Raw genomic sequence first — 12,627 nt, 5'->3', positions numbered from 1 at the left:
AAGTAATGTTTTGGGGGGACAGGGGGCGGGCGGGCGTGGGGGACTCCCTGGTCCTGAATGGGGTAACTGTGCCCCTGAAGGACCAGGCGTGCAGCCTGGGAGTCATTCTGGACTCACAGCTGTCCATGGAGGCGCAGGTCAGTTCCATGTCCAGGACAGCTGTCTACCAGCTCCATCTGGTATGCAGGATGAGACCCTACCTGTCCACAGACTGTCTCGCCAGAGTGGTGCATGCTCTGGTTATCTCCCGCTTGGACTACTGCAATGCGCTCTACGTGGGGCTACCTTTGAAGGTGACCTGGAAACAACTAATCCAGAATGCGGCAGCTAGACTGGTGACTGGGAGCGGCTGCTGAGACCACATAACACCAGTCCTGAGAGATCTGCATTGGCTCCCAGTACGTTTCCGAGCACAATTCAAAGTGTTGGTGCTGACCTTTAAAGCCCTAAACTTATACTGGGCCTCAGCCCAGTATAACTGAAGGAGCGTCTCCACCTCCATCATTCTGCCTGGACGCTGAGGTCCAGCACCGAGGGCCTTCTGGCGGTTCCCTCACTGCGAGAAGCCAAGTTACAGGGAACCAGGCAGAGGGCCTTCTTGGTGGTGGCACCCGCTCTGTGGAACGCCCTCCCATCAGATGTCAGAGAACAACTACCAGACTTTTAGACGACATCTGAAGGCAGCCCTGTTTAAGGAAACTTTTAATGTTTTATAGGTTATTGTATTTTAGTGTTCTGTTGGAAGCCACCCAGAGTGGCTGGAGAAACCCAGCCAGATGGGCGGGGTATAAATATATTATTATAATATTATTATTAAGCACTTCTGTCAAAAATACCTGTTGGAGCACTAGAATCTCAGTGCTGTCCTGCTCAGAAGTTGAACTGAAGTGTTCCAAGTCGGCTTTCCTTCAGGTATACAGGACCGAGGCCGTTTAGGGCTTTAAAGGTCAGCACCAACACTTTGAATTGTGCTCGGAAACGTACTGGGAGCCAATGTAGGTCTTTTAAGACCGGTGTTATGTGGTCTCGGCGGCTGCTCCCAGTCCCCAGTCTAGCTGCCGCATTCTGGATTAGTTGTAGTTTCTGGGTCACCTTCAAAGGTAGCCCCATGTAGAGCGCATTGCAGTAGTCCAAGCGGGAGATAACCAGAGCATGCACCACTCTGGCGAGACAGTCTGCGGGCAGGGAGGGTCTCAGCCTGTGTACCAGATGGAGCTGATAAACAGCTATTATTAAGTATATACATTCAGTGAGCCCCAGAAACCAGACCCGGTGAGAAAATGTGCTGTGTATTAAATAGCCAGTGGCACTGCATTTATGATGTTAGACACCTTTGTTGAAGTTTGTGTGCAACACTGCTATTTCTAATAATCTGGGAAGATGCGCTATCTGGGTAGTTTTTCTGCCCTAAAACCGTGAGCCTGTTTGAGGAGTTGACAGTGTGGTGCTGTGGGTCCAATGGTATCCTTGTGGCACCCACAAAGCCCTCCGCCACCTGTGTAAAAAAGGACTTTCTTTTGTTTCTCTGGAGCCTTCCGTTCAACTTTATTTACAGATAGGTAGCCGTGTTGGTCTGCCATAGTCAAAATAAAAAAATTCCTTCCAGTAGCACCTTAAAGACCAACTAAGTTAGTTCTTGGTATGAGCTTTCGTGTGCATGCACACTTCTTCAGATACACTGAAACAGAAGTTGCCAGATCCTTCTATATAGTGAGAAGGTGGGGAGGGGTATTACTCAGAAGGGTGGTGGGAATGGGAGATTGGCAGATAGCTGAGATGAGCCTGTTGACGACTCTTAACGACTGCAATAGGTCTTACAGGAAAAGGCAAGGGGTGAGAAGGTGAGAAATGGCTAGTCATGCATAATGAGATAAGAATCCAATGTCTCTGTTGAGACCAGGTCTCTCCATGGTTTTAAGTTTGGTAATGAGTTCAACTTTATTGTTTGCTTGTTTTTAAATAATTTTTTATTAGGTTTTACAATTCCATCATTATAAGAACATATCAAATCACATACTGAAGAGTCCCCAGATTCCCCCCCCCCAACTTCTCTCAACTTCTTATTCTGGTTTTTAACACATTTCCTTCCCCTGCTTGCTATATTACCCTTTATATCAAATTCTTTATATCCATGAAGGGGGGATTGTGTGGTCTCCGAGAAGGCTGACCGATCGCCAAATGATTTATATCTGTGGAATACAGTTCATTTACATTGCAATATTGCAAACAGTCTGCCCAACAATCTATAGTAACAACTCAACAACGTGGAAGACACTGCGTCACTAAATCTCAAAAGAAAGGTTTGGACAACAGCCCAGATTGGAGTGATTTAACAACTTGGGAGTTGCTGCGTCGTTTAACTTCAAATGATAAACCTGGATTGGAATGAAGTCAGGAAAAGCTGCTCTGGTAAATAGACAGTTGAAAAGATATATATTTACAAATAAAGCTGTATTCGGTGGATGGAAGGACATATGATTTTTGACATGATTGAGAATCGCATAGCCAGGGACAAATAATTTTAAAGTGTTAAGACCAGAAGGTGGAAAATATGAAAACAACGAGAAGAGGCAGGACTGAAGATTTGGAGATATGCTTCAGAAGTCCAGACTATGGGGAGCCCGGAAAAATTAATAATTACAATTTGGACTACAATTTGGTCTTGTTTTATTTTAGTTTCTTGTTTTTAATTCGATTATGATGTGGATATGTTGATTGGCTGTTTTTATTGGAAAATCAATAAAAATGATTTTTTTAAATTCTTTATATCCAATAGTATTCTCTTATCCTTTTTACATCAGTTGAAAGTGTTTACTCAACTTTATTGAATGTCCCCTAATTCCAAATGTTACACCAAAGTCCTCATCACGCTGTCTGGAGATTTCCTCTGCTTTTCTGACACTTCTCTCTCCTCCTGAAACATTTATTTTATTTTATTTTTTGGAGTTCTGCAAACCTGCAGGTTTGTTCAGTCCTACCAATACCTCTCTCTTGTGGACAGTGACACTGGTTTGACTATAGAAACAATGCCACTCACGGTGTAAAAAGGAGCAGAGGGAATGATGACACCACTTAACAAACAAAAAAAATATTTGTTATATATGTATTTGCTTACTTTTTTTTTTTACACACTATTTTGGCCTTCCGCCAAGAAATCAGGTGATTTCTTCACCTGAGTCTCCTGTTTTAATTTGATTATTTTATTGCATAGTTTATAAAGAGGCCACTTCATTATGTATTTTAATTGTTCTGGTATTTTTTTTTTAAAAATGGAGGCAACGACACCCGTCTTCTGATTCTGTACGATACTGAACGAGCATAAGAAAGTACATAAAACGACACCGCATTTTAATAATGTTTTACGGTTGGCATTTGGGTTTTGTAAACTGTTTAGAAGCCATCGTGGCATATAAATTATAATATATTTTATATATTACTTTATACAATATATTAAAATATATTAAGTGGTGTATAAATGAAATGACAAGGAGGAAAACAAAAACTCGATGGAGACACCCGTTTTATAAGCACACTTTATTTCCTCTGTGCATGTAAAAAATTGCCTTTTCATGCCACCCCCTTAGCGATTGCTCTGGCCTCGGGTTCCAGGTTGATGAGAGAATTGCTCTGCTGAGCCAGTTCTGTAATGGAGACGCGTCCCCTCCGCCGAATGAAGTCGGCCACGGCCGTCATTTCCTCCGTCGTGATATAGATGAACTTTCCTCTGTCATCGATTACGCCTAGAGGCAAGGCCAAACCGGAATTAAGCTCCGCAAGCTGCTCTTTCTACCTTCGTTTTATTGCCTAGCTAGGATTTCTTAATCAGCCCGTCTCCAAAGGTTTGGGTTCGGCTGCACGATATAAATACTTAGGCCTGTAACCTCTAATTGACAAATTGGTTCAATTAGGGGCCTAAATGTGATTTTAAGTGTCCTACTAATTAATGGGGGTGGGTGGGTTTGCTTTTACTCTTCTTGGCAGGTTTGCCTACATCGCTCTATCATCACCAGCCAAGGGGCGAGGCAGGATGTGTTGCCTAGAGCATGTAGCTTGATGGAGGAGGAAAGAGTTGATGGCCCCTTCTACAAAAATTCAATCAGCCTTCTTTTTAAGCATCTCCTCCACCCCAGTATAGGAATGCAGCAGGCTTCTTGGCTCCCTCCCTGTGGACTGCCCTCCCATCAGATGTCAAACAACTACTTGACTTTTAGAAGACATCTGAAGGCAGCCCTGTTCAGGGAAGTTTTTAATGTTTGATGTTTTCTACTATCTCAGTTTTTGGTCAGCCAGCAACGGCCAGAAGCGAGTCTTCTCAGAAGCAATCCTTGACGTTTAAGTTGTGCTAATTTGGATGTATGGAAGTGAGAGCTGGACCAGAAAGAAGGCTGATCGCCGAAGAATGGATGGTGTCGGAGGAGACTCTTGAGAGTCCCAAGGACTGCAAGAAGATCAAACCTCTCCATTCTTAAGGAAATCAGCCCGGAGTGCTCACTGGAAGGACAGATCCTGAAGCTGAGGCTCCAATACTTGGGCCACCTCAGGAGAAGAGAAGACTCCCTGGAAAAGACCCTGATGTTGGGAAAGATGGAGGGCACAAGGAGAAGGGGACGACAGAGGATGAGATGGTTGGACAGTGTTCTCGAAGCTACCAACATGAGTCTGACCAAACTGCGGGAGGCAGTGGAAGACAGGAGTGCCTGGTGTGCTCTGGTCCAGGGGGTCACGAAGAGTCGGACATGACTAAACGACAAAACAACAACAACAATTTGGACCCATCTGCAACTATTTTTACTCTGACGGCTGACATTTTCAGCACTGGGATGTTACCAAGCTGAAACAGCAGCTGAATATCAAAAATAATCAACCAGAGATGTTCAGGTGCTGCTGCTGCTATATTGCTGCTTCAGTCTAAACAAGGCGATCGGCCCCATAATGTTTTCACTGTTACCTGTGAGCGTTCCATCAGCCATCAGGTCTTGCACTCTGTTAATTGCATCCTGTTGAGGAAAAACAAACCCCGTAAGCAGCAAATATCACACTTCCAGGTGCAGAGGCATGTTTTCAGACAATACCACGACACACCAGCCTTTCCACAAAGGCCTGGCAAGTGTCTGCTTCAGGGGACATTTCTCTTACACATCAGCATACATTAAAGGCGAAGAGGGAATGCCTATATATTTATTTATTTCGATCAATAACAAGTTGAGAAGGTAGGAAGAAAGGAAAATACGTAAAACACAGTATGATACATTAAGTTCAATATTAAATACAGAATTTAAAAACTGCAGAATATAAAAACAGATGGGAGAACTATAAAACAATGATAATTTAATGATGAGGAGCAACTTAAAGTGTTAGCAATTTTAAGGTTAGGGCAAGATCCTGCGCTGACAAGCTATCGCTGCTGCACAAAAACTAGCTACCTTGGCGATAATCTTGGGAGACTGGTCAACCAAAAGATAATCAATATAAAACACTTCAGATCTGCCTAGTATACTTTGTAAAATTTGATTAGTGAAATGGTGGCAGATATCACAATAGGAAGAACAGGACATGCAATAAAACATGTTCCACATTTTCTATTTTCTCTGTTTGACAGGGGCATAAGCGCCCATTGTATGGCACTGTTGCAACTACCCTCCTGTACTGCAGATGGAAGCACATTAAATTTAGCCTGGGTAAATGGTTTCCTAAATTTTGGAATAGTCAGATGGATCAGATGATCTCCACGAAGAAACGCCCGCTCTGATTCTAAAAGCTGGAAAAATAGAAACTGTGTTTATATAATTTTGCAACTTGGCATCCCAGATGCATTGGCGCATGTTTTTGTTGGCTTTTGCAGAATCCACAGCAAAAGTGGCATTTGGCGAGAATCCTAGTTTTAGGGCTTTCTCATTTACTGTGCCAAATTTTCTCATTATGTCCAGGAGCCCTTCTCCTGTGCTATGATAACACAGGGTAGCGCATTTCCCCAGCGAAGGTCGCTGGATGCCAACAGAGAGGATATGCAGTCCTGATAGGACACGATCCCACGAGGTCGGTGTCAAAACATATGGATTGGATTGGCGGTGTCTCTGTCGCTGATGCACCTGTGGCCTGGCCTGCAAACACGTACCTGTGTCCTTATGCCCAGGTGGGAGGCCAGGTCCTCCAAAAGAACCACTTTGGCACTCTATGAGGAAGAGGCAAAAAACTGAAATTAGCGAGTCAAACAGTGCACATTTTGCAGCTTTATTTTAACACAAACTGGACTTTGGTATGTACTATATTATCAGTTGGCGAAAGATTTTGGGAACTTAGTTTTGACAGAAATGATAAATATTGCTAAAGAAACTGTTGTTTGCTATCCAAGATGAATGTCGCTGAATATTTTTTGATGATACCAATGTAAAATACATTTGTCAAAATAATTGCTCTTCTGCTTGAACTCGGCAACGTGAGCCGTAATTGCAACTCAATGGAAAACAGCCCAAAATCTTACACTGGGCGCTTGGTAATTATTATCCCTACAGACACTTTTCCAAACGCAAAGTTGGCTAAAAAATAATAACCAATGTGAATAGGTAAAGGTAAAGGTACCCCTGCCCGTACGGGCCAGTCGTGTCCGACTCTGGGGTTGCGTACTCATCTCGCTCTAGAGGCCGTGAGCCGGCACCGTCCAAAGACACTTCCAGGTCACGTGGCCAGCGTGACGAAGCTGCAGTTTGGCTAGCCAGCACCAGCACAGCACACAGAAACGCCGTTTACCTTCCCGCTATAAAGCGGTTCCTATTTATCTACTTGCACTTAAGGGTGCTTTCGAACTGCTAGGTGGGCAGGAGCTGGGACCGAATGACGGGAGCTCACCCCGCCGCGGGGATTCGAACCGCCGACCATACGATCGGCAAGTCCTAGGCACTGAGGTTTTACCCACAGCGCCACCCGCGTCCCAAACAATGTGAATAGCAGTCCTTAAAAAAGGAAAGGGAAATGTACAGTGTGTAAACAAATAAACCCATTTCATTGGATAAAGGCCAGCCTTTCCAAGTCCCCAAGTTATGAAGTCAGATGCAGCCGAGCTAGAGAACTGAGCATTATGGACTGAACATACTGAACTGGAACCAGTCCATGAAAACCAGTTCTCAGAGCTTGGAACTGCCAGGGTTCTGCATATCTTCTTCTAAAGGGATTACGGGGGAAGAATGCCAACTGCGGTCCTGCTCAGCTGGGCACCAGCTTTGCCAGGATGACGCAGCCAGGATCCTGCCTGCCTGTTCCCAACAGCCCATAGTCGCCCGCACAACAACAGCCGTGGTGGACTGGATGAGGGTGAAGGAAATCAAAACTCTTGGTCAGCCGTGTAAGGCAGGACAGGGAATAGGGATTCAACCCGTGTTGCGTGTTGCCTTAGTTCCATCCCGCTTGGATTACTGCAACCTGCTCTACATGGGGCTGCCTTTTAAAAGGGTTCAGAAACTTCAACTGGCTCATAAAGCTGCAGCCAAATTGTTGACCGGGTTGGTGATAAGGAGCTGGCATGTGAGGAGCTAGCCGGCAGTAAATCACACTGTGCACGTTGGAGTTAACTCTTTATTAGCAAAAAAACTGTGATCTGCACAGGGGTGACAAAGTGTTGGTGCTGACCTTTAAAGCCCTAAACGGCCTCAGCCCAGTATACCTGAAGGAGCGTCTCCACCCCCATCGTTCAACTTGGATACTGAGGTCCACCTCTGAGGGCCTTCAGGCGGTTTCCTCACTGGGAGAAGTGAGGCTGCAGGGAACCAGGCAGAGGACCTTCTCAGTAGTGGCGCCCGCCCTGTGGAACGCCCTCCCATCAGATGTCAAAGAAATAAACAACTATATGACTTTTAGAAGATGTCTGAAGGCAGCCCTGTTTAGGGAAGCTTTTAATGTTTGATGTTTTATTGTGTTTTTAATATTCTGTTGGGAGCCACCAGAGTGGCTGGAGAAACCCATTCAGATGGGTGGGGGTATAAATAATAAAAAATATTACTATTATTATTACTACTGGGTGACATCACCTTGCCGACAAAGGCCGGTATAGTTAAAGCTATGGATTTCCCAGTAGTGATGCATGGAAGTGAGAGCTGGACCATAAAGAAGGCTGATGGCCAAAGAATTGATGCTTTTGAATTATGGTGCTGGAGGAGACTCTTGAGAGTCCCATGGTCTGCAAGAAGATCAAACCGATCCATTCTGAAGGAAATCAGCCCTGAGTGCTCACTGGAAGGACAGATCCTGAAGCTGAGGCTCCAATATTTTGGCCACCTCATGAGAAGAGAAGACTCCCTGGAAAAGACCCTGATGTTGGGAAAGATGGAGGGCGCAAGGAGAAGGGGACGGCAGAGGACGAGATGGTGGGACAGTGTTCTCGAAGCTACCAACATGAGTTTGTCCAAACTGCGGGAGGCAGTGGAAGACAGCAGTGCCTGGCGTGCTCTGGTCCATGGGGTCACGAAGAGTCGGACACGACTAAACAACAACTACTTCTACTACTGTAGCCGTAATGAGCGCAGCGACTCATCTCCAGCAGGTCTTGTTCCCATGAAGCAGGTGCTGAGACTGAAGGTCTCTGCCTTCCCACAGACATCTAAGTCCCCTTCCTCCCAGGGTTTTCCCCAAGCAATCATAGACTGCGTATGCGTGCAGACAATCTCTCCTCCGCCTTGTTCATGCCTCAGAGGAACAAGCATTCAGATCCTGCTGAATAGGCTTTTCACACACATCTGGCTGGCTACTGTGAGAGCAGGAGGCTGGACCAGATGGGTAAATGGCCTGATCCAAGAGAGCTCTACTTACAAACAGCCGCTGTCCCGCCAACTAGCTAATGCCAAAGCCAGAATCGGTGTTTTGTGCTCTGCTTCTTCTCCTCTTCAGAAAAGCTTTCAGTTAGCAGAGATCTGACAAAAGCTAAGATCTTCTGCTTTCATTTGGGCTGCATGGGAGGGATTGCTTCAAGTACGAAACTTGGTGGTTTAAGGCTTTCAGGTTTGAACAGGGAGGGGAAGAAGCGTTAAAGGTTTTATGCGACCTTAATTGTGAAAAATGTGCTTTGAGCGGGCAGAGGGTGGGGTGTACGGATTCATTCACCATAGAAACAGGAGAATCATAAGGGAAGGAACTTGACAATACAAGGCAGAGATGAGAATCCTGGCCTAATGTTAAGCTCTGTGTGTGTGTGTGTGTGTGTGTGTGTGTGTGTGTGTGTATATATATATGTGTGTGTGTGTGTGTGTGTGTGTGTGTGTATATATATATATATATATATATATATTATAACTATCATCAGTGCAGGTAAGAAAAATTTTTAATTTTTATTTTTATAATCTACAAAACTGTCTTATTTATTTTATAGTACAGAACATTGATTATTGCTTTTGTTTTATGGCTCAATGGTCTTGTTAGATAGTAAAATTCATGTTAAATTGCTGGTTTAAGGCATTACTTTCTATGGGAAAGTGTGCCTTCGTTTTGGAATGCTTTGGTTTTGGAACGGACTTTCGGAACCGATTAAGTCTGAGAACCAAGGTACCACTGTACTGTGTGGGTGAGTTGGGTGTTCCCCTCAAATACCCTAATCAGTTTTCTTAAAACTTTTTTTTTAAAAAAATCAGTGTCAAGTAGGAGGCTTATTTTCCCGAATGCTGACCAATCAGTGCTGTGCATTGCCCCTCTGCTACAAACAGCTTCCCCTGAGCTCAATGATTAAGAGAAGGTTATATAGTCATACCTCGCATTACAGCCGCTTCAGGTTGCATTTTTTCAGGTTACAGACCGCCGAAACCCGGAAGTACCGGAACGGGTACCTTCCGGGTTTCGGCGGCCGCACATGCGCAGAAGCGCTAAATTGCGCTTTGTGCTTGCGCAGAAGTGTCGAATCGCAACCTGCGCAGGTTGCGAACGCTGTGGGTTGCGAACGTGCATCCCGCACGGATCACGTTCGCAACCTGAGCATCCACTGTACAGTCTGACCAAAATGGGGCAAGTCATTGAAACCTCCTCCCCTGAAAGCTATTGGCCCTTCCTTGCTTGTATTCTCGGATTCCTGCCACCTTTTTTTCTTTCATTCCCCCGGCACCTGGGCTGCACACAGGCTGCAAAGCTCATAGAATCACAGGGCTGTACACTTGGAAGGGAATCAAAGGGTCATCTAGCCCAACCCCACACAATGCAGGAACCAGAGCTGGAGAAACCCTGGCAGGTGGCCATCCAACCTCCGTTTAGAAAACCTCCATTGAAGGAGAGTACAGTGGTGCCTCGCAAGACGAAAAGAATCTGTTCTGTGATTCTCTTCGTCTAGCGGTTTTTTCGTCTTGCGAAGCAAGCCCATTGAAGGATTAGCAGATCAGCGCTATTAGCGGCTTATCTGCTGATCGGATCAGCTGATAAGCAGCTTAGCGGGTTAGAAAAAGGGGGGGAGGGGAAAAAACCCGCAGGAACTCGCAAGACATTTTCGTCTTGCGAAGCAAGCCCATAGGAAATTCGTTTTGCGAAGCACCTCCAAAACGGAAAACTCTTTCGTCTAGTGAGTTTTCCGTCTTGCGAGGCATTCGTCTTGTGGGGCACCACTGTACCAGGAGCATTTTCTGCAGCTTCAATTTGGGCTTGCAAACGGCAGATACAGATCCCAGTTCTGCTGACGAACCCGAGTGACCAAAGGGGCAGAGTATTGAAAGAACTCACTGCAGCACTCTCTGCCACAGACCAAGCTGAGTAGTGAACCCATTTTACAGATGCAGCGCAGACAGTAGCTTACAAGAGACACAACACTTCATGCGTGAGAACGAGGCGCTTTGTCGAACAACAGATGTGCAGAGCAAGGGGATGATATCCATTGTTAAAGGGAAAGAGCAAAAGGAGTGTAACCTACCTTGATGTAGTCGAGAAGTTCTGATACGAAGCTGCGGGACTAGGTACAGCAAAAGAAACTATTATTAATCTGATGCTGCTATAGATTATAAAACCAATCTCTGCCTGGATTTCTATGCAAAGGACCAACCGTGTCAGGGACAGAAGGCCTTCATTGCTTAAGTATGCATAGCCCCCTTGGAGTTAGGAATTTCCGGGTGAGTAATTCCGCTTTCGGAAAAAATTCTGCCCTGCAACTGACCACCCGGTTTATTGTGGATTTTGTCTGAAGTGGCTTAAAAAGCTTTCCACCACCACCGAGAGTCGAAGTCTTGCTTCCAGGTGTCATGAAATCGGCTTCTGCATAACTTTTGCACATAAAAGCTCAAGAAACACGTTGATCTACCCACACGTAGTTGCTATCTCTGAGAAACGTAGAAGATAACAGGATATATTTATCCGAAAGTCTTCAAACTTACACAACCCTTTAAAAATTAGCTGATGAAGGTGAATACATCGAAACAGGGCCCTGTCCTGGTTTCTGATCCAAACTGACTTCTGCTCAGTGATTGAAACTAAGACCTCCACGTCAATTCTGACTATGGACTAACATGAACTTGTCTCTATTCATAAATTCTTATTTCTAAATCTGTAACAAATTATTGTGTTATACATATCTTTATGAGTTTGAATCTGTAATCTCTGTTAGAGTTTGTAATCTCTATTTGGGTTTGTAATCCTTGTCAAAATACATACTTTTGAATGGATCAGTTTTTGTTAAAACTGATTATTTATTTGGGAGTAGGGACTACTCCCACTATTGAAACTTACATTGTCCTGAGTTCTTGGTATGGTTTTTTTCTTGGTATATTTAATAACAAGAACTCCAACTTATTTGACTTTCGTAGATGGCACCACGCAAAAATGTCTCACCTCCTCCTTCTTCTTCAAATCCTTCCTGAAAACCCGCAACTGAAGCAGTTTTGTGTGACTGCACCTTTGCATGCTTGTTGCTTTATTTCTGTCCCCTTGCCTCGGTCTACCCCAGGCATAGGCAAACTCAGCCCTCCAGATGTTTTGGGACTACAATTCCCATCATCCCTAGCTAACAGGACCAGTGGTCAGGGATGATGGGAATTGTAGTCCCAAGACATCTGGGGGGGGCCGAGTTTGCCTATGCCTGGTCTACCCTCTGCAATCACCTCAACTGGTGAGTCTGTAGGCTCATTGGGGCAGGGACTTCCCCTTTCTCTTTGCATATATTTATTTTTAAAGCACTGTGTACACAATCGCAGGAGTGGGCAGACCACTTGGCATATCTCTCCAACGATTTGCGGTATGTTGCTCTGGATTTCCGATCATTTAACAAGAGCAATGGTTTAAAACCAGTTGATGGTAAAGAATGCTGGGAGCAGGGAGAGAGACAGAGGACCAGGAATGGATTTTCATATGAAAGGCCTTGTGAGCTTGGTTCTGGCACCGACCATACCGGTAAATTCCTGGACTGAGCATGTGCTCAGAGGCATAATGTTTCAACTCTTTATTGTACGGCCACCAAATTAAGCCACTATTTTGGAGCAGTCTCAAGGTTTTTGTGTGTGTGTTTATGTACTCAACCGACTTCTTCCTTTTTAAAAAACGAAATTAGACAGACACACAAGAGAGCACCAAAATCCTATATGGCATTTTTTAAGGACAGTCCCTTGTAACTACCGTATGAACATGCTTTTTATATTTAAAAAAATCTGCATTAAATATGTATTTTTTTAAAAAGAGGAT

The 12,627-nt window shown here is 44.7% G+C and overlaps 1 protein-coding gene across 1 annotated transcript in view; it reads right to left on the bottom strand.

Annotated features, from left to right (window-relative positions):
• Window positions 1-3,519: 3,519 nt before the first annotated feature.
• The window catches only part of DDRGK1 (DDRGK domain containing 1), a 39,125-nt gene continuing 30,017 nt past the window's right edge, over window positions 3,520-12,627 (bottom strand). The window contains exons 6-9 of the mRNA XM_083459034.1: window positions 10,871-10,909; window positions 6,116-6,172; window positions 4,949-4,997; window positions 3,520-3,740 (exon numbers count right to left, since the gene is read on the bottom strand). Coding sequence (XP_083315160.1) covers window positions 3,568-3,740; window positions 4,949-4,997; window positions 6,116-6,172; window positions 10,871-10,909 — 318 coding nt within the window. The 3' untranslated portion in view covers window positions 3,520-3,567. The remainder of the gene's footprint in view (window positions 3,741-4,948; window positions 4,998-6,115; window positions 6,173-10,870; window positions 10,910-12,627) is intronic.

This window comes from Podarcis liolepis (assembly GCF_965112155.1).
Source record: "Podarcis liolepis genome assembly, chromosome: 9".
Taxonomy (NCBI): Eukaryota; Metazoa; Chordata; class Lepidosauria; order Squamata; family Lacertidae; genus Podarcis; species Podarcis liolepis.
This window is presented reverse-complemented; position numbering and strand designations above follow the sequence as displayed.